The 22996-nt window shown below is 43.3% G+C and overlaps 1 protein-coding gene across 1 annotated transcript; it reads right to left on the bottom strand.

Moving 5' to 3' along the window:
* Nucleotides 1-1626: 1626 nt before the first annotated feature.
* Nucleotides 1627-21833, bottom strand: CUNH3orf38 (chromosome unknown C3orf38 homolog). Its single transcript, XM_089682924.1, has 3 exons — nucleotides 21652-21833; nucleotides 15292-15497; nucleotides 1627-12447 (listed from the first exon to the last, which is right to left on the bottom strand). Exons 1-3 carry the CDS (start codon nucleotides 21776-21778, stop codon nucleotides 11896-11898), a joined length of 885 nt encoding a protein of 294 aa, XP_089539050.1. The 5' UTR covers nucleotides 21779-21833; the 3' UTR covers nucleotides 1627-11895.
* Between the last annotated feature and the right edge of the window lie 1163 nt (nucleotides 21834-22996).

Below are 22996 nucleotides of genomic sequence, written 5' to 3'. Positions count from 1 at the left end.
ATGTGAAAGGGGCCTTAGAAAGTACTGAGGCCACTGGACTATGACAATCAGGAAAGCATACTATTACAAAAGGAAGTTCACCAATAGCAGTATCCACAATTCTATTTAACATCGTTACATACACTTAGGTCCATATATATTTGGACACAGGCACAATTTTAGTTTTTTTTCAGGTATTTACCAAAATCTATTCAAGCTACAGTTATATAATGGATAATGGCTGAGAGTGCACACTCTCAGGTTTAATTTGAGGGTATGCACATCCAAATTGGAGGAATGGTTTAGAAATTACAGCTCTTAAAATTAGCCATCCCCCCTTTTTCAAGAGACAAAAAGTAATTGGACAATTGAATCAAAAGCTGTTTTATGGCCAGGTGTGGGCTACTCTGTTATTTCTTCATCAATTAAGCAGGTAAAAGGTCTGGAATTGATTCTAAGTGTGGTATTTGCATTTAGAATGTATTGATGCGAACCTACATCATGCATTCAAAGGAGCTGTCCATGCAAGTGAAACAGGTCATTGTAATGCTTCAAAAACAAAAAAAATCCATCAGAGAGATAACAGCAACATTAGGAGTGGCCAAATCAACAGTTTGGTACATTCTGAGAAAAGAAGAGCGCCTTAGTGAGCTCAGCAACATTAAAAGGCATGGACATCCACAGAAGACAAAAGTGGTGGATGATTGCAGGATCCTCTCTATGGTAAAGAAAAACCCTTTCACAACATCCAGACAAGTGAAGGACACTCTCCAGGAGGTGGGCGTATCATTGTCAAAGTCTACAATCAAGAAAAGACTTCATGAGAGCAAATACAGAGGGTTCACCACAAGGTGCAAACCATTCATAAGCCTGCAGAATAGAAAAGCCAGATTAGACTTTGCCAAAAAAAAAATCTAAAAAATCCACACCAGTTCTGGAAGGGGGAGGGAAGAAAAAAGTGTGGAGAATGCTTGGAGCAGCTCATGATCTAAAAGCACACAACATCATCTGGAAAACATGGTGGAGGCAGTGTGGCATGGGCATGCATCGCTTCCAGTGGCACTGGGTCATTGGTGTTAATTGATGATGTGACAGAAGCAGCCAGATGAATTCTGCAGAGATAAACTGTCAGCCCAGATTCAGCCAATTGCAGCAAAGTTGATTGGGCAGCCCTTCACAGTACAGATGGACAATGACCCAAAACACACAGCAAAAGCAACCCATGAGCTTTTGAAGGAAAATTATCCAATAGCCGCATCAATCACCTGATCTCAACCCAATTGAGCATGCATTTCACTTGCTGAAGGCAAAACTAAAGGCAGAAAGATCCACAACCAAAGAACAACTGAAGACAGCTGCAGTTAGAGCCTGGCAAAACATCAGAAAGGAGGAAACCCAGTCTTTGGTAATGTCCATGGCTTCCAGACTTCAGGCAGTCATTGCCAGTAAAGGATTCTCAACAAAATATTAAAAATGAACATTTTATGATTATATTAATTGGTCCAATTACATTTGAGCCCCTGAAAATGAAGTGCCTGTGTCCAAATATGTATGGACCTAACTGTATAACTATAACAGTATAATATATGGATAACTGTATGTATTAGAAAAGACTTTAAAAACATAAAACACATGAACACATAGCACTTCATCATTGTGTCTGACCCATCTTTACTGTAGCTCTAAACAGAATGTTACAAGGAACTTTTAAACCATAGACACATTTCAAAAATATTTTCATTTCTAAATGAAGTCTCTGTAAAATTATATCTAAATTTACAGAATGGAAAAATAATTGCTTTTATAAATATACTAAAGCAAGCAAAACACATATTGACAGTTTGAGATCTAAAACACTGCTGCCTCTGAATACGTCTTAGGAAATATGAAGTGAGATTTGATTAAATCACTAGTGCTACCCACTCTTCTTTCTGGAGGCTCTAACATGAAAAACTAGACCTGCCTCTACCATGATGGCTACCATCACACAGAGACACCGTGCAGAACAAGGCAGTTAATCAGTAACAGGGAAAGATCAGCTGTGGGGAAACCACAGGTAAGATGTCCTTTGCCCTCTGTCGGTCTTATTTTGGACACTGTATCCAGTGTTCAGGTCCTCTGTTTTTAGGCATTGTGGTGAAATTCACCTTCACAGCTCACAACAGAGGCACTGAAATCTCATCTCTCTTCTCTTTACCTCTGTAGAAACAAATCTTTCTCCCTACATCTTCCAGGACAGCCATCTGAGACCTAGGGCTCCTCCCTCCGGATCAGGAAACACACCATCCCCCATGCCTTTAAAAGGCGGGCCTCCGATCCAGTTTTTTGTGTTTCCTGAGCCGGAAGGATGCACACCGTAGGAGCCAGAGTGATCCTCGCACCCTCAGGAAGGCTGGCCTGGAAGGGTGTTGTGCGGTCTGTACCTCCGTCCCAGGTGCCTTCCACGTGGTGGGGCTGGCATCTGGTGGTGTCCTTCAGGCCCAGGTGGGTAACCGGCGCTGCCTTGTGTCACTGGGGCTTGCCCCGATCGTTCCCCCTCCTCTGACCCGGCATTCAGTGGAATGTGCAGGGGAGAGGCGGGACTTCCGGTTGGGCGCGGCCTTGCGTTCCAGGGACCAGAAGTAGCAGGGCGGATGTGCTCCACAGGCCGGAAGTCCGCCAGTGACCTCAGCGCCGGGGACGTGGCTCCGATCTCCAGAGGCGCAGGCACCACCAGGAGAATTTAAAAGCCGGTGGGCGTGCGGAGCGGCGGCGCTGTCTCCACGCCAGGGGGACAATGGAAGCTGGTCCTTCACAGGCTGACCCCGGTCCCGGCTCCTCCCAGGTAAGCTTGGGGAGGCTCCCCTTTATGCTATATCCCTGGGGGGGGGGTTTAGGAGGTCCCTTAAGTCCCCAAGGTTGTGGGTGTTAGGGCACGCTGCAGTTTTTTTCCCCATCCCGGGTGCAGTGGGGGTCCTGGGATGTTGTTCCCCTCAGGTGCCTATTTTTGTTTTTTGTCATTCCTTTTTAGACTAAAACGCAGGACAGGACCCCGGTACAGGCCCCAAAGAGGAGATGTGCAGTGTGTGCGGCCAAGTTAGGTGCAGGATATGAGAAGCCTTTATGCCGCAACTGCATTGATAGTCTTGTTAGAGACGAATCTTTTACAACATGCCATAAAGTTTCGTCCTCTATTAAGGAGGATATGTCAGCAACTTTTCAGGCGTTTCGGTCCCTTCTTGATAGGGTTCAGTCTCCTTTGGAGATTGGTTCGCAGTCTGCATTGGGGATCGTACCCTCCCGGCAGGTAGTTCCAGAAGAGGAGACAGAGGAAGATGTTCCTCGATCTCGGACATCCTCCCAGTTAGGTTCAGGGTCCGAGGATGAGGAAGCCCCCACCTCTTCAGGCTCTAAGTATAGATTGGCCCTAGAAGAGGTGGATGAGCTTTTGAAAGCAATTTATGAGACTCTGGAGATAGAGGAGGAAGAAGTGACTTTGTCGAAGCATGATCTCATGTATCAGGGGCTTCATGCTAAAAAAGCCAGAGTTTTTCCGGTCCATAGTTCCTTGGTTGAGACTATCAGACAGGAGTGGGAAAGCCTGGAGAGGAGGCCCTTCTTTTCCGGTGCCCTAAAGAGGAGATTCCCCTTTGATGAGGATCCCTCGCAACCCTGGAATAAGGTTCCAAAGTTGGACGCCCCTTTGTCCAGGATTTCAAAAAGGACGGATCTGGCCTTTGAGGACATGGGGGCCTTAAAGGACCCTATGGACAAGAGGGGGGAAGTTTTGTTGCGAAGAGCCTGGGAATCCTCTTTGGTCAGTTTGAAGCCAGCCCTGTCGGCGACTTGCGTGGCCAGAAATTTGGAGTGCTGGTTAGCCCAACTACAAAATCACCTAGCGGCAGGAACCTCGAGGCAGCAGATCCTAAAGTCACTACCGTTGCTTCTGAAAGCAGTGGGGTTTTTGGCGGACGCCTCTGCAGAATCAGTCAAGCTTGCGGGCAGGTCCTCAGCCCTAGTTAACTCCGCTAGGCGACCTTTGTGGTTAAAAACCTGGGCAGGGGATTCAGCGTCCAAGTTGCGTTTATGCGCATTGCCATTTTTGGGGGATAACCTTTTTGGCCCAGGCCTGGAGAAGGCTCTTGAGCGCACGGCAGATAGGAAAAAGGCCTTCCCAGAGAGTAGAAAAAAGGTCTTTCCTAGGAAAACCTTTCGGCCTAGAACCCAAGTGCTTCTGAATAGAGAAGTTCAGCCAAAGAAGCATTGGACAGGGCATAAAAACAGAGGCCGGGGAGGGATATTATTCAATCCTCCTCAGGGATCCTCCAAGCCCCAATGACTTGGATGGCCCGGTAGGGGGAAGGTTGGGGTCCTTTCTCCCTCAGTGGGCTTCTATATCCCCAAGCCCCTTCATTTGGAGCCTGATTCAGGGAGGCTACAAGATAGAGTTCGAGGACTGCCCTCCAAGCAGGTTCTTGGTTACAGATCTTCCCAGGGACCGCAGGAAGTCTCAGGCGTTATGCGGTCTTATAGGGGAATTGGTGGACCAGAGGGTTCTGGTTCAGGTGCCTCAGAACGAGCAGGGTTCAGGGTGTTACTCACACGTCTTTGTGGTGGGAAAGCCTTCAGGAAAATTCAGGTTAATCCTGAATCTACGCTCCCTAAATCAGGCCCTAACATACAAACGCTTCAGAATGGAATCGATTTATTCGGTAAAGAATATCCTGTTCCGGGGGTGCTTCATGGCCACAGTGGACTTGAGAGATGCTTACTTTCACATTCCCATCCACCAGACAAGTCAGAAGTTCCTGTGGTTGGCCATAAGGATGGGGTCGCAGACTTTCCATTGGCAGTTTCGGGCCTTGCCCTTCGGTCTAGCATCAGCTCCCAGGATCTTTAGAAAGGTTTTAGCAGAAGCTTTGGTTCCCCTGAGGCTGAGATCAATCTTGGTGGTTCCTTACCTGGACGACTTGCTTTTGGTGGCCGGGTCTTGGCAACAGTTGCTCGAGCACCTGGGAGTAGCCCAGAATCTCCTGCAGGGTCTGGGCTGGCTCATCAACAGGGAAAAGTCGTCTCTTGTATCCGCACAGAGGGTGGTTTACCTAGGGTACGAGATCTCTTCTGTAGAGGAAAAGATTTTTCTGCCACGGGAAAAGTTCGAGAAGATGAATCGGGTGTTGTTAGGGTTGCAGTGCAACCTGCCTGTTTCGGTGAGGGAAGTCGCAGGAGCAGTGGGTCTTATGACATCCTGCTTTCCGGCGGTTCCATGGGCGAGATTTCACCAGAGACCGCTCCAGGCCTTCTTGTTAAAGGAATGGGACGGAAATGTCTCAGAGCTGGAGCGGCAGGTCCGGCTTCTGTCCACAGTCAAGAGATCTCTGTGGTGGTGGCGAAAGGAGAGAAACTTGACCAGGGGTCTGGATTGGAGGCCATTGGATCCACTCATTGTAACCACAGACGCCAGCAGTTTTGGTTGGGGAGCTCATCTACAAGGGAGAACGGCCCAGGGGAGGTGGTCCCAGGAGGACTCCTTAAAGCCCTCAAATCAGCGGGAGCTGTTGGCGGTTGGGAAAGCCTTGGAGGTTTTTCAGGCAGGCTTGAAAGGCCTTCATGTGCAGGTTCGTTCAGACAACATGGCAACAGTAGCTTATGTGAACAAACAGGGGGGAACAAGGAGTCCTTCGCTGCAGAGGATCGCAGGCGATATTCTGACCTAGGCAGAGCAGAATCTGCGATCAATTTCGGCGGTACACTTAAAGGGTTCTCAGAATTCGCTTGCGGATTTCCTGAGCCGACGGCCACTCTCCCACGACGATTGGTCACTCAACCAAGAGGTGTTTCAGGAGTTGGTGTCCAGGTGGGGGAAACCGGAGGTGGATCTTTTTGCGTCACAGAACAGGAAGATCGACCAGTTCTTTTCCCTAAACTCGCGAGAGCAGAGCTTGGGGATAGACGCTCTGTCGACCACTTGGGATTTCAAGCTGGCATATGCGTTCCCTCCAATCAGGCTGATTCCGGCGGTCCTGCAAAAATTTTTAGGGGAAAGGTCGGATCTACTCTTGATCGCACCTTTTTGGCCGAGAAGGCCATGGTTTTCCCTACTGAACAGGTTGGCTTCAGCTTGCCCGTATCCCTTGCCGGAAAGGGCAGATCTGATTGCGCAGGGTCCGCTTTTGCATCCGCGAGTCAAGACGTTACGGTTGACGGCCTGGTTCTTGAGGAACAGATCCTCAGAGCCAGGGGGTTCTCTGATCAGGTAATAAAGACTTTGGTGGGCTGTCGCAAGCCGGTAACCAGAGCAATTTATTCAAAGGTCTGGAAAAGATTTGCCTCGTGGTGTTCAGACCGACCAGGGCCCCTGGACATTCCGATGGTTTTGGATTTTTTTCGGGAGGGGGCAGATAGGGGACTCTCGATCAGCACCTTGAATGTACAGGCTTCTGCTTTGAGTATTTTTTTGCAGTGCTCTTTGCAACAAAATCCCTTCGTAGTTGATTTTTTCAGATCTCTCTCCAGGGCTAGGCCTACTAAGGTGGGAGGTTGTCCGAGTTGGGATCTGTCTCTGGTCCTAAGGGCTTTGGTTCGAGAACCTTTTGAGCCTTTAGAGGAGTCAGCTTTCAAGTTTTTGACCTTAAAAATAGTTTTTTTGGTAGCAATCACATCAGCCCGTAGGGTGAGTGAGCTACAGGCGCTCTCGATTAGGGAGCCTTACTTGACCATTCTTAAGGACAGGGTGGTGCTTAGGACTGATCCGGGATTCCTTCCTAAAGTATCCTCCTCTTTTCACAGGTCGCAGGATATTGTTCTGCCGACCTTTTGTTCTTCCTCTGAAGGTAAAGAGGAAGAAAGGCTAGGTTTGCTGGATGTAAAGAGGAGTCTTATAATTTATTTAGACAGGTCCAGGGAATTTAGGAAGTCGGATTCCCTTTTTGTTTTGTTTTCAGGGCAGAGAAAGGGGTTGGCAGCATCTAAAGCCACGATAGGCAGGTGGATTAGGCTGGCAATTGGGGAATCTTACAAGGTCTTGGGGATTCTGCCTCCTTTTGTTAAGGCCCACTCAACTAGATCCTTGGCAGCGTCCTGGGCGGAGAGAGCCGGGGCTTTGCCGGAGGAAATCTGTAAGGCAGCCACTTGGTCGAGGTTTTCTACCTTCGTGAAGCATTATCGCTTGGATATCCTGTCACATAAGGAACAGGCGTTCGGACGCAAGGTCCTCCAGGCGGTGGACCCACCCTAAGGGGGTAGGTTCTCGTTTATCGTCTCAGATGGCTGTCCTGGAAGACGTAGGGAGAAAACCAGAGTTAGACTTACCGGTAACTCCTTTTCTACGAGTCTTCCAGGACAGCCGGTAATTCCCACCCTTCTAATGTACAACCGAGAGAGTTAAGGTTGACTGCATGAAAAATGTATTTACCTATATTTGTGTCTTTCAGTGGCTTCCGCTGGTTCTCTTTTAATAACTGGATGTGAGGCCCGGAGGCCCGCCTTTTAAAGGCATGGGGGATGGTGTGTTTCCTGATCCGGAGGGAGGAGCCCTAGGTCTCAGATGGCTGTCCTGGAAGACTTGTAGAAAAGGAGTTACCGGTAAGTCTAACTCTGGTTTTTTATTCTAAACACACAACAGGTGTTTCTAGGATGTTATAACTTCCTAAAGCCAGATTTCAAAGTCTTTGCTTTGATCTTTGAGGATGAATTACTTCTGCTCATGCAGCTTTAAAAGGCAACTCCACTTTCATTGGATAAAAAAAAGCACATAAAAAAAAATAGCCTATACCATTGCAACACAAGTAATATTGTAATTGAATGTTATTAAAAATGACCTTTCCTTTTCAATCTGCAGCACTGTAATTTTCTGCAACATGCAATGGAAGAAGGCAACCTGGCGGAGTTCAGCACACACAGATGGTGGACTGAACGCCACCCAAAAATGTAATTTCCTTCTTGTATGATTGTGCACTAATTTTCAGAATTCTGCACTAACAAACAAGATTTTGAGCATCGCCTGCAACAAAAATGTAATTTTTAGTGAGATACTCCCAAAGGAAAATCATGTCAAAGGGATGCAGACCCTGCCACTTTACTCAGAGACCTGCAGGAGCAGCAGCTGATTTATATTATAAAATCACTCCCATACACAATCACTCGGGACAGACACACTGTTATTTCTTTAGAATAACAAAAGGTAGGGATCAACAACATTTGTTAAAATCCCTGCAATGAACACAGATCACTCTGGAGTTACTCTTTAAAGGTCAGGGGTGGCTTGTTTTAAAGTTTTTACTACTTGTTAAGACTATATAAATAAATTAATTAAGGTCCATAGTTTGGGCACATAAAGCTCCCAGCCCCTACACAGCCACTAGGCTGGATTGGTGGTTTCCAGCTTCACAATCCTTCAGTACAATACTGTTGGTCTAAGCAGCAGAGGCTCCTGGTGTGGACAAGCATGCAAAAAATGGGTTAAGTACAAATAAGGGAGGAAGATGAACAAACGGAACCAGCGCTCCAATCCTCATGCAAACTGGAAAAATGTCAGGATGCCAAACGAAGAGGTGCTGCCCTTCAAAGCAGCTCTGAGGAAGGGGGTTCAGCTCCCGAAACACATTAGCTTATCCGCAATTAAGACACAGCTCTTTTGCGACTGCTTTTGTGGACCATCCACACTGCTTTTATTATCGTTGGTTTGTGAGTATACATCCTTTTGTGTATTTAATAAATACATGGTATACCACGGTAATGCATGATGAGAGTGCACCCTTGTCTGTTCTTTTTTAACAGATAAGGGAGGGTTCATAATTATTTGTAAAAACTAATTTCGCCAAAAAAAAAAAAAGGAAAAACCTCTGCCCCATCTTACAACCAATGCTTCTGGTAGGCGCAGGTGATGTTAGCACGCCTCACAACTGCCTCCCGGGTACTCGATATCCGACAAAAATTGTAAATCCCAGGTAATTTTGTTTGAGGGGCTTACAGGAAAGCAGAGCTACAATTGTTCATGGACAGTCAGCTTAGCTTTAAAAGAGACTTACATTAGCAATTACTAAGGTAAATAGTCTAACTCCAATAACTAAAAGTATTGGACTCCCAGTGCCAAAAAAAAAAAAACAAATAAGCACACAAAGACAGCAGTGAGATCCATTGCAAACTAAATCAGTATGCACATATAATGGGCTCACAGAGCTCCATTATATTGCAGAGAAGAAATGCAAGAGCAGCTTTCACAAAAAAAAAAAAAAAAATTATATATATATATATATATATATATATATATAAATAAAGGGATTTTCCAGCTCAGGAAAAAGCTGAACATGTCATAGGCAAAGACTCCTGCCAATCGCCACATGAGAAGGTCTAATTTTAAGTTGAGAAAAAAAAAAACAACAAACCTTTCAATTCCAAAAATGTTAAAAGGTTTGTGCCTGCAACAAAGCTATTTTAGAATTTTTACCAATATCATTCAAGAAGCAAAAAAACTGTCACTGATATGTAAAATGGTAAAGATTGGATGGCCTGTGTCCAAAACACAATGCCAATAAACTTGAAGCAGCATTAAATCCAAAAGCAAACATTGATTATATTACAGATTACCAGTTCAGGCTGCCTTAACGCCTGCCAGTTTTCTTTTTTAAGCATTCTTTCTTCTATTTTCATCTAGTGATGTCTGCTTTTCAAAAGAACAAGCTCTCTTCCAGATGTATTAGTTTACAGGGATGAGACAAACCATTTGCCACTGGCAGGGATGCTTACAATGATCATCTTTTATTTGTGTATAACCCTTATCCCAAAAGGAAAACTGGTTACTGTAACTGATTATAAAGCATGAGCTGGAGTGTGGCTTCAATTTGTTAGTGTATTTAAATCTGCTAGTACATTTAACATTCCCCTCCTCCCCATACTGACAATGTTGCTGTCTACTGTGTCTACTCCAAAGACATGCTGGTAGGTTAATTGGTTAATTGGATCCTGTCTAAATTGGCCCTAGTATGTATGAATGTAGGCTAGGGACTTTAGATTGTACGCCCCTTGAGGGTTAGGGACTGATGTGAATGTACAATATATGTAAAGCGCTGCGTAAATTGATGGCGCTATATAAGTACCTGAAATAAAAATAAATAAAAAATAAAATAAAAATACTGTGCCCCTTCATCCAGAGTGGGAGCACTCTAATACAGGAGGTGTGTTGCTAGCCAGATCACCAGGTGAAAACAGAGGGGAAAAAGCCTAAAAAAGAAAACAAATTCAGCCACCACATCTAAGGATTGGTAAGCTGCAATATATTACATTTTGGGTTTCATACTTAAATATTGCTTCAAAGTGGAATATCAGTTAAAATACAAAATTTGCAAGTAGGAAGGTTTTTATTGCAGATACTATGCATATGTCTCTTCTGCAATACCTTAATGCTAGTAAGTCTATAAAAACTAGGCACCCCTTGGTGCTGTGATAAATTAAATTCCATACGCAATCATGAGAGTTACATCATCCTTGGCGGGCCAATAAAGATGGAAAACCTTGAGGAAGACCAAGCAGATGTCTGCAGCAGCAAGGGAGCTTGCAGACATCGCACTGCTGAAGGGGAAGTAAGAGATGAGGACTTTAGTTTTGATTTAACTAGAAGCTTGTTACAAATATTACCCATTGATACAACTTTCAGTTCAGACTCTTCTCAGAAGTTATGATAACTCTGAGAACTCCTGGTGGAGAGAGGGAACGTTTCCTATGCACAGCTGACTTCCTCTCAGTTAATCCAACTAAATTAGGCAGCCTATGGTAAACATCATTTAGGCTCGCTAAACACATTACAACTCCCCTTGTTCAGCCCCAATGGGTGAATGAGAAGTCAATAGCTTTCCCCATCCATGCTAAGCAATGTAGATGGAGGAATCTTCCTGGCCATCTACTGTATTCTCAAAGCTGTCAAAGTATCAAAACAGTGACTACATCTGATTGGCATCGTTCGGCCAAAAATTTTTCACCCAGCTCCTTTGACTTATCAGACTGAAGTATGGTGGATCTGGGTGATGCCAACAATTCCACCACGGCACAAATTTTGGACAATTCAGAGTATGACCAGCATTAATCGAAAACTCCCAATAAAGTACAACTATCTTTAGCTTGATAACAAATGTGAATAACTACAAGTATTTAGGCCTTGTTCACACCATATGTGCAGAAAGACTGTTGGAAAAAACGTGCAGATTTCACTTGCGGAGACACAGGTTTACATCAGTTTTCATGTGTGTTTCAAGGAGTTTTGCGTGATGCTAGTGTTGTGGTATGAACAGGGCACACAGAGAACAATTGTTTTCTTTGTGCCCTTGCAGTACGCAATGGCACAATGGTGTGTATGAGGCATTATACTGGCATGCCAGTCAATCCCTAGAAAAAAAAAAATCCTAAATCTACTCCCATTCCCCTTTCTAAGCCTATTCTATGTACCCTGTAAGGACAGATGCTTACACTTACCTATTCTGAAGCTGCTCTGGTCCAGTCCCAGGGCCAGCTTCAATGTAGAGGAGGGAGACCAGACAACAGCTGTCCTCATGATTCACATGATGATGAGTCACGTCATCGAACAGACTTTGCACCATTGTTGCTGCTTCTCCTCTACACTGAATCTGGGGCCCAATCATGTAACCGGTCCGAAGCAACTTCAAAATAGGTAAATAAAGTCATTTTTTTTCAGGGTAGATAGCATAGTCTTAGAATGAGGGTGGGAGTAGATTTAGGCTTACTTAGGGTATGTCTGGAATTCCACTTTATATATTTATATGTAAATTATATTAGTAGCACTTTTACACAAATGTACATATTTTTGGCTTAAAGGCATTTAAAGTGAGTAGTGTGTACATCATTATCTCCAATTTGACATCAGAGACTAGCAGAGAAAATACTGGAAATATAAAATCATTTGTGCTATTTAAACAAATTAAACAATCAGCCAGTAGAAGACTCAGGAAAGTAGAGCTCCAAGTCCCTAGTCTCATAGGTAACAGAAGGCAAACATTTTGTCTGCTCAGAGCTCAGCTTGTTCTGCCCCATGACTTTCAGATCCACATGTTTGATCTTCCAATTTTTACCAATCGGACAACGTATTAGTCCAAAGATCTGTTCAAAGATTCCCATACAGGCCCCATCCCTGTGGATTGTACCAGCAACTGCCACCACCACCAGTCCATGAAGAGAAGACACACATTTTAATCCCCTGCTGTCAGTACTGGGACTAAATATCAATCTCTCATCTCGTGTAAGTGCAAGCAGGCGGAGACTCGCCATCTGAGCACCCTTGTGTTCCTCTGTAGCTTGCTCGGCTGCTTTGTAGGCAAACCGAAGTATGGCATTCTCCCAGAAGTGTTCTGGTCCCCAGGCTCCCTTTTCTTGTCCAAAGGAAGGATTCTGGGAGTTCAGAAGAATGTAGAACCACTCACAAAACTTTTCACCAAGTAATTTAAAGTCTGTTGGCTCCAGGTGGGGTTCTGCTTCTTGAACCTGGAAAAGATAAAAAGAATCAGCTATCCGTTTTTTTTAGCTGTGTATTATTACATTATATTGCCTATAAGTTCAAACATGCCATTTAAACATTGCCGATTTCTGCTGTGAAGGAGGAATTGGGGATAAGTCAGAACTGTCCTAGGGCCAGGTCTCAAAATATTAACCCTTCTGAGCCTTTTTTTTTTTCATATTTGTTAAAATGCATATTAAAGGGTTAATTCACATGATTGCATACTCATACCTCTGTGCAGAGTGTCACATTTATATGCCCGGTGTTCCATGCATCCAACCTGTTAAAATCAATGACATCTGGAGAGACACAGCAGCTATACGACTCTTCCCCCACATGGCAGTGCTTACGTCCATTTTGATGTTTTAATCTTTATTGCTATCACAAGGGGGCCAACAAGTCTTTACAGAAACACTGAATTCTTAAACAAAAGCCCTTTTATTAGTCACAAAAGATGCATAGTTTTGGAACCATTAAAAAGCTCCTTCATCAGGTATGTGCCAGAATTGCTCATTCTCTTAGTCACTGCAGCACTTGGTTTATGTAGGCTGTGTTAAGCATTTGGACTGCACCTTGCTTCCTTCCATGTGCACGTTCTCCTTACTGAGGCATTAATATGCCCTAATGACATACTTGCATTTTGTTGAAACCAAATGAGCACAGACTGTGCTTTATTAGCTTCTTCCCTAGCCAGGGTGGCCAGATATTGGCAGCTCTGAACCTAGAAATGTTCAGAGATGAGGGCTTCCAGTTTCATTCTTCACTGGGGATATCAGCGAACAGACGTTCTCGGATTTCCTGCCGCGCTCCATTTTGGACACCCGCCATGGAGGTCCCAGGCATCCAGGAGGGACAAGCCTTCATATACACTCAGAACAGGTTTCTTTTAAACTCGGCTTGGCACTCCTACCTGCTGAAAAATACAGAGGATTCTAATGCTAAGGTCGATCACTTTCAGTGCAGGATTACTGGTCTTTAGTAGAATCTATAGGTCAGTTAAATAAGTCATTTAAATAGATACTGTCACTTTGTTTGACAAAGGGGCGACCTTGTTGCCCTGTAACATGTATCTATGCCCCCCTTCACTTCCTGTCATCATCACCCAGCTGAGAGAAGTGCTGATTGAAGCCTCAGCCATCTTGCTGCGCCTGGAAGCCACTGCTGCCTATGTTCCAGCCTGAAGCCTGACAGCTGTACGTCCACCAACAGCTTCCTGGTCGAACTCTGCTTCAGCCATCTACTTGCCTGCCAAGCTTCGCAACCTCACAGTGATCCTATGGAAGTCTATATGGGTTTATGACAAGCCTTGATTTACTTTTAATTAAGGAGTTTATTCTTATTATCTTTTATTATTTTCAATAAATCTCTACAACTAGATGGAGGCAAGTGTTTGTTTTATCAATGTATAAGACTTCCTGACAGCAAGGAAAAGTAGCTAGAACAGGGTGAATCCATAAGTTTCACACCTCCACCCTGTTCATAAGCAATCAACACCTACACATTCTATAGTAATTGGATTAAGGTGTCAGTGTGAGGGTAGAAAACTCATTAAAACTGATGAAGCATTGTGGACTCACTTTGGAGTTATGAAACGTCTTCAACATTACAGAACAAGTCCAATTGAATGTGAATAACTACTACTAGTTATATTGTGACTTAAATTATTAAGAACCTTCACAGATATATAGATTAACGTAGGCTGCCATTACTGACCTCTCCTAAAATGCTGGCTGTCACAAAGATCCAGAACCATCATTGCTATCTGAAGACATGTATGCAGATCAGCAGCTCTTTCAGGCAACATGCTTGATCCACATCAGTGATTCTTAAAGTAATAAAACTAGAAACACGGAAAACTAACATTTTCAGGATTGTAGCACAAAAGATTAACGCCCTCACAACTGAAAAAGGGACGTGCACGTGCTCTAACCACCTCTACTGTGCCATACTGTTTGCTCCGTAATTACAGGTATACTTTGGCAACATGTTCTTTGGTTTTTGGCAAAGATACAGGTTTCTATGAATACACATCTCAGATCTTAAGGCAGATGGGTACAAAAGCTTTGCATGCAATAGAAAAATCAGTCTTGATATAACTAGGTCAGTTCTAGATCATTTTTTGTTTGTATTTGGAAAGTGAGTGTGAACTTTCACTTGCAGCTTGCTTGATCAATTTGTCTATATAAGGGTCTTTTGCTACAAAGATTTTAACACTGTAATTAAAGTTTTTTTATGCTCAAAATATGTAAGGTTTTCCTTGTGGTTTTATCTGATAGTCTAATAAAGATAGCGTTTCATTGACGCTCTAGGGCAGGGGTCTGCAAACTTTCCAAGCAAAGGGACAGTTTACTGTCCTTCCGACTTTGGGGGGTGGGGTTCAAACAATGGTTGGTGTGAGTAGAAAATGTCCTGAGAATACACAGTGCCCCATCATTGGTATCCATAGGAGGACCAGTGCCTCATTGTTGGCATCATTGGGAGGAATAGTGCCCCACTGATGGCTGTCAATGGTGGGGAATAGTGCTTTGAAGGCCAAATAAAAGCAAGCAAAGGGCCATAGTATGGAGACCACTGCACTAGAGCAAAAATTTACAATGAGTGTAGTGGTTTCTGCAAGAACATACATTACACAAATGTATATGTGAAATACAAAAGGCTGCCAACACAAAATCCATACTAAGTGCTATGCTATCTGGTCTGTATTTTTTTTTACCCAGCCAATGCTATTATTAGCTAAAAGATAAAAACGCTGGAATTTTATTTCCAGAAAGGGTGGCAACCTTATGTGACAATCCCACTGGTTTGTAAAAATAACATTTTAGCCTGCTAACCTTCTTTTCAGGAACTGTTTTCTTGTGAACTGTTGGTCCTGCCCAATGATCAATCGCATACTGAATCAGCTGATTCTTATCACTAGACGGTGGCACTGCAAGTTTTTCTGCAGCCAGGTATTTAAAAATTGCATCTCGGTGAACTTTCCGCCTTTTCAAGAGCTCTTTAGCGTCCTTGCTGTATATTAGTATGGCTTCAATTGCCTCTAAAACATTTAAACAAACATGAAAAGAACAATTAAAATGAATTTACTGAGAACAATACTTCACATTTAACAATACATACAATTTTGTGGCATTCAGTCAGATATAGCAATCTGAGAACAGTTACAGTCTAGATTTAGCTAAAAATAAAAACATAAAAATCAGCGTAAGGGACATAATTTACAGTTAGTATCATGTATCCTTTCTGTTGATTCTTCTCCTTTCAGTACAAATCTTCCTCTGTTCTAATTCCTCTGCTGCTGCCATAATCTTCATGTGCAATGGGGGTTAATAAAGCTGTCAGTTCTCTTCAAGAGAGCTTGACTATGCCAGCCTTTTCCTGCCAGATCCACAATGCAAAGAAGCCATTCTACAGCTTCTATGAATGACACAGGATTACTGGATCTGCCAAACATTTGCCTTTTCCCCAATCAGGGATCTTGCGTTATTTGTAGAAGCTGTACTACATCTTCTATGAATAGCAGATTGTGCAGGAAAGGACTGGCATAGGCAAACACTTTTAATGAGAACGTGTGACAGCCCCTTAGCTGTGTTAAGCCCCCCTACAGCTGAAGATTGCAGGGGCAGAGGGATAGTACAGAGGAAGCTTTCTACTGAAAGGTGAAAAATCAGAACAAGGGACACATCAAACTAACTGTAAGGTGTGTCCCTTGTGCTGATTGTTCCATTTTTATTTATAGCTAAACTTAAGGTTTTTAAAGGGATTCTGTAAAGCTTCATTTTTTTTTTTTAATTAAGGGTTCATTCACACCGTGGTGCAGAGATGTCAGTTTTCTGTATGCATTCTGCAAAGGCACAACAAAATCAATTTTTCTCTATGGGCCCTGTTCACACCACAACATTAGTATCGTGTGCAGATTATTCCTGCGCAGGAATCTGCAACGTGTATAAAACTAATTGAAGCATGCATGAAAACGGATGTCTCTGCAAGTGCAACCTGCACATCAGTTTCCATCAGTTTTTCTGCAGGTATGGTGTGAATGAGGCCTAAAATAATAAACATGTCATACTTACCTGCTCTGTGCAATGGTATTGCACAAAGAAGCCCTGATCCTACTCTTTTCTGGTCCCCCAGCAGCACTCCTGGCTCCCCCACTACAGGCATTCTTGCTCCTGACCCCCGCTGTCTGCGTCCATAGATACAGACAGCAGGGCATGGCCCTTCCTCCAACTCCCTGATAACAGAGATTGACTGCCAGCCAATGGCTATCGCTGCTATTGATCTGCCCTGTAAGGATGGACAGAGCAGATAGAGCTGCTGATCTCATGCACAGTGCTGGATCGCTGGGGCTCAGGCTTTACAACCTCTTTAAATTTCAACAAAAAAACATAACGAGAGCCAAAGTGTCTAAAGAATTCCAGCTAGCAAATATTTTGTGCTTTTTTTATCCATTTGCAGAAGTTGAAATAAACTGGATTCACTTACACAGACAAGTTGTATCTTGAATATATTGTCAAGTTAAAGACGGATGTCCCCCTACCCAACTAAAATTAAATTAAAGTAGCTAATATCTGTCCCTGAATGACAAAAAAAAAAAAAAATCTACTAGTCCAGCATTGTCTCCTTGTAGCCAAAGTTCTCCTTTGGGATCTTCATACAACATACGCAGACAAGCAGTGGGTCTCTGCCAGGTCAGGGATTTGCAATGTGTCAGTGCATGCATGAGATCCTCCACAAGTCTCTGACAGCTACTATAGACCTGCAGTGTGTCTGTGCAGGCATGTGATCTCACACCCAAATACTGCCTCCTGGGATGTGACAAACATCAAGAGGCATCTGGTGGCTGGACAGATGTCACCGTCACCATCACTTACTGATGACTCACATCTGGCTTCCTTCTGCACATGTGCAACAAGCAGCTGGTCCTGCAGCCCCTAGGACAGGGGTGGACAACCTGCGGCTCTTCAGCTGTTGCAGGACTACAAATTCCATCATGCCTCTGCAAGTCATAGCTGTAACAGTCAATTTTGCAATGTCTCATGGGACCTGTTGGGTCATGCTTGTAACTTCCGGTCTTTCCAATGCCTCATAGGAAATGTAGTTCCACAAAAGCTGGAGAGCCACAGGTTGCCTACCCTAAAAGGAACACATTTGCCATTTCTTTACAAGTTAGGGGTCAGGAGATGAAATAAGGGAGTTTAAATTTTTGGATTAAGGTCTGCTTTAAAGGAGTAGTTCACCTTTACCAAAAAACTACTTATGCAGATAAGGGACCTCAGTAGATCTAAGCAAAATGTGCAGCTGTTGTACTTGCTATAGGTGTAGGCCATTTATGTACCACCTGAAGCCTGACTAGGAAAACCCCTAGGATAATGATAAGGAAGTTGCTAACAGAAGCCCACTGTTACTGTTCACCATCACAGGAGTAAGCTCGTTCTCCGATTCAATTGCCCTCATATGCTTTCTCTCCCCTGATGTAGTAGCTCTGAGCTCAGCACTTGAGAGCTCACTCCTGTGATGGTGGAATTGAACAGAGCTGCACAGTTTGTTTTTATTAGTGGTGCACCAAAATGAAAATTCTGGTGCCGAAACCGATACCGAAAGTTCAGAATGCACGTGGCCGAAAACTGAAACCAAAATGCCTGCATATGTGGGGGCTCAATATTGTTTACTTTAATGTGTATTTTTGTTTACTTTTTAACTTATGATTTTATTGCTATCACATAGGGGACCAAAGACCAAAAGTCTGCTATGTGATAGAATATGAGTGACAGGTCATCTTTGTAAGGGGGAGAGGGTGGGGGGGCAGTTTGTGCAAGGAGAGGAGCAGTGTATACACTCAGGCTCCCTCAATGGCTGCCCCTATTTGTCACTGACGGTTTTTAAATGTAATTACTGGCTTTTACCAAAGCCATATAATATGAGGTCAAACCGAAACACTTTTAATTTGTATGCAATCAGGTAGGCCATTGCACTACATAGCTGAAGGTAAACCAAAGTGCCGGTTCACATTTATGCACATTGGATGTGGTTTGAACCGCATCCAACCCGCATGACATGTGAAATAATATTGCTTCCTAGCAGGGTGGATTTGATTTAAATCATGATTTAAATCACTAGTCAGTAAGGCTTGATTTAAATCCTAGTTTTCTACATAAAGACTAATTCTTGCTGGTATAACTTTAATATGCAAGTAGATGAAGATTTTTAGAATAACAACTTTTCATATTAGTTTTTTTATCCCCAGTTTAATAGGTTAATCATTCATATTTGGACAACTTTTCTGTTGTGCTTAGGAAGGAGAAAAATAATCATTACCTTAATAATAACAATTTAAATAGATTTATTCAACTGAAACAATAACATTACAGCATGTTATCTGCTTAAACAAACATCCATGTTTGTTACTTATTTGGCTAAACAAAATATATATATTTTAAGAAACTTAGACTGTCAGCCCCTTCCTCCTCACACTTAGTTTCACTTTCTTCTTGTGCAGATCTATTCCACTCCAAACAATCAGAAAAATATTGTTTCTATTCTATTCACTGAACTTCTTGAAACTTAGCACTGAAGGGGTTGATTCTGTATTCATAGGTTTGTAGAAGTTAGGATTAAGGTCTTTTTCATAACTCTGTTCATGTTATAACATTTTTGCTGTGAAGAAGAGGCATGTGATCTCCGCTGAGTCAAATTCAGTTTTGAGAACTGCAAAAGTAAACCAATCATCTGTGATAATATCTTGTAGGCAGAGAAACTGCCCAATAATCTTATAAAAACCTCTGGAAGAGCATGACATTGTGAATGGATTCATGGAATTTATTTACCAAAACAATTAAACATATACAGCCTTATTCTACGTAATTAAACTAATCTTTATTTCATGATGGAATAACCTTTGGATGGTAATATATTTTCCTCAAAAAGCATTTTATTTTAAAAAATCCGATTTAAATCATAAAAATCTGATTTTTTTAAAAAAATCATTGATTTTTATCCACCCTGCTTGCTAGGGTGCTTGTTCACATATGTCTGGTGCTCTGGCGGTGCGGATTCAATGCGGTTTGAAAAAGAGTCATGTACGATTTCTGAGCAGTGCAGTCCGGTTCAGGTGCGAATTACAGAATATTGACTTCTATGGGAAACGTTTCCAAACTGCATATGTGTGAACAGGATAATCCTGGCCTGAGCCTGTCCCTCACCTGATGTAAGGGAATAGCAGATCTACATTTTAGCTCTGAAGAAGGGAGTGTGTCTCCCGAAACGCATTAGATTACCCCATCAAGGGTTTATCATCACTTTGGACTGTTATTCCGGACTCTTGGTTTGTAAGTATGCATATATATGCTTTTAAATGAATTCATGTTTCACCACGGTAATGTATGATGAGAGTGCGCCCTGTTTTGCTTTTGTTTACTAGTACCAAGATTTCCCGATTTTCTAAGGGCTGCACCTTAACGTTTGGCATTTAAAGTTATCCTAGTCTGCATGAAGATTCGAGCGCTGGTTTTGTTTGTATATTTTGCGTCACCTGATATAAACCTAACCTGAATCGCTGAACAACTACTGTGTCAATTAGCTGTGAAACCCGAGCTTCCATCTGCATCACACGTGTGAGTCAGCTCTAAAGAAGATTAATTAAAAAAATTGTATAATGTATGACCAGCTTAACTTAAGGGAGGGCTCTAACCCCTGTCAGATTTGCTTTTGTCATGTGTCCTATTGGGGAGATTTCCCTTCACTTCCTGTCTCATAACCAAAACAGGAAGAGGAAATCCCTGCAAAGTGAGGGAATCCCTGGTTGTCACCAGAACTAGTGTCTTCATTGAAAGAGTTCCCCTTTATTACAGTTCTGGTGACAACCCAAAATTTGGGATTTTCTTTCACTTTCAATGATAACAATAAACATGACAAGCAAAGGGCTGAATCTTCCTGATGGGAACACAATCAGCAGTAAAAACCTGACAGGTGATCTAATCCATCTCCAGACTACACAACACTAATCTAAACAAAAATTGCCTTCAGGGTTCCTTTTAATTGGGGGGCAGTAAATCCATAATCCCTATGGTTGCAAAATGTTTTTACACCCCCCCCTTTAGTTGGGAAGGAAGTGGCTGGGTTTACACATGCTCCAGCTGCGCTATTCTGTTTTGTGTCTGTGGCAGGAATTATACCCCCTGCCACGCTTGGCAAGTACTACCATCTGCTAACTGCAACCAATTCAAGTGAATGGGGCCACGCTGCAGCCATGCACAAAGCACATGTATGAGGCACGGTAGTCGGGCATTTAAGGGTAAAGTACAACTAAACGCAAAACCTTTTTTTTTTAGTTTTGGAAAGAAGGAGAGGGATTAGTACCCCTATTTTTACTGCTGTCTGTGCCCCCCATTACAGAGATTCTCCATATTTGTCCTGTTTACCATTATCATTGAAAATAAAAGAAAATCCCAAAATTTAAGTTGTTCCCACAGTAATAGAAGGGAACTCTTCCAATGGGGACACTGGTTTTGGTGACCTGGGGTCCCCAAGGAATTCCCTTAATTTGCAGGGGTTTCCTCTCACTTCCTGTTTTGGCTGTGGAGCAGGAAGTGAAGGGAAATCTCCCCAATGGGACACAGATGACAACAGAAAAAAACCCAACAGGGGTTATAACCTCCCTTGCTCTATCCAAAATGAAAGAAAAATGCCTAGAATTCTCCTTTAAAACAAGAGGCGATGGAGCGATACGACACTTCCTCACTACCTGTCAAATTGCTCTCCAAAGGGCAATCCAAATGTGAATTGCTCTTCAAAGAGCAAAGCAAATGTAAAGGAGGCCATGTTTTACATGTATTCTGAATGCCACTCTGACACACCTATTTACAGCCATGTATTGAGGTGCTCTGGCCAAAACTGGTACATGCATGTTATATGGGGTGTGGGGCTGATCATCTGAATGGCGCCCGGCGGTGCAATGCCAAGAACGGTGGCAGGATTATTTTTTGGTGCTGCACTGCGACACATAGCCATCGGCAAGGTGTATAGGGGTGACATTTAGATGAATGGCATTGTATACGTTACCATGACGACACGGTGTGCATGGCCCCCACCCTCTTCTGTGGATCAGGACACTGACAACGCTGTCACTATTACTGTACAGACCCGGTCACAGCTCCCAGGACACTGTACAGGAACAGCCCCCTCCAGGTACACACCTTCCCGACTGTACACATAGATGAGCCGGTTGGTGACCGTCTCCGCCACCGAGAAGAGCTCCGAGGTGTCCAGCCCCTCCAGCAGCCGGCTGCAGCCTTCCTTCTCCCGAGTGCTGAGCCCCGCCATAGCACACGGCTCCGCTCTCAGTCACCATACACCACTTCCGGCGCCCAGCTGACAGCCCAGAAACGAAACCAAAGCCGAAAGGCTACTTCCGGTGACGTCAGACCCACGGCACGCTGGGAGTTGTAGGTAGGCAGCTGGTGGAGTCCAGGTTGCCATGGTAATAAGTTTCTCATCACTGCTGCTCTGAGTGGATGAAGAAGAGCACATGGAGGATGAATTCACACACTATGGCAGATGTTGTGTTTACATTCTATGGCAGCCATATTCCATTCCATAATACATTCACATTGATGGGAAATCTGCCACAAGTCTGGTTCATGTTCTATCTACTTTACCCTAGGTTCACACCTAAGCGTTTTCTGCAGCGTTTTGCAGAAACGCAATACAGTCCATTTAACGTGATTTCCTGTGGGACATGTTCACATCTGTGGGTTTTCACCCGGGGCGTTTTTTTTTGGAAAGGGTCAGGGACTTTTTTGAATGCAGAAAGTTGCATTTTTGGTTCTATAGACTTCAATGGAAACGCTGCAGAAAAGCATGTAGTGTGTTTTTGCTGTGTTTTTGATACATTTTTGCTCTGTTTTTGATGCTTTTGTTTGCGTTTATAATCTGCCTAGCAAAAATAAAAATGAAAAAAAACATCACAAACGCAGCAAAAACGCAACACAAAACGCAATTAAGAAACGGTCTCAAACGCAACCTGCATAGATGTGAACCCATGCAGTGGGAATAGGGGAGCGCTTAGAACATCAACCCAGTGAGGGATGGGGGATGGACCGCAGTATGATGTATAGTTATAAGTTCATGTGGCGAATATCATTCAGGTGAATCTTAAACAGAGGATACAGTGGATATAAAAAGTATACACACCCGTGTTAAAATGTCAGTTTTCTGTGATGAAAAAAAGGAGACAAAGATAAATCATTTCAGAAGTTTTTACACCTTTAATGTGACCTATAAACTGTACAACTCAACTGAAAACCAAACTAAAATCTTTTTTGAGGGGAGTAAACATAAAAAACTAAAACAATGTGGTTGCATAAGTGTGCACACCCTCTTATAACTGGAGATGTAGCTGTGTTCAGAATTAAGCAACGCTAGGAGAACGGTACTTGCCTGACTGCATTGTGCCAAGTGTAAAGTTTAGTGGAGATGGGATTATTGTGTCAGGTTGTTTTTCAGGGGTTGGGCTTGGCCCCTTAGTTCCAGTGAAAGGAA

The sequence above is a fragment of the Staurois parvus genome, unplaced genomic scaffold, assembly GCF_062004578.1.
Source record: "Staurois parvus isolate SC_StPar_1 unplaced genomic scaffold, SC_StPar_1.0 ptg000299l, whole genome shotgun sequence".
Taxonomy (NCBI): domain Eukaryota; kingdom Metazoa; phylum Chordata; class Amphibia; order Anura; family Ranidae; genus Staurois; species Staurois parvus.
Note: the sequence above shows the minus strand (reverse complement) of the source record. Positions and strands in the feature narration are given on the sequence as shown.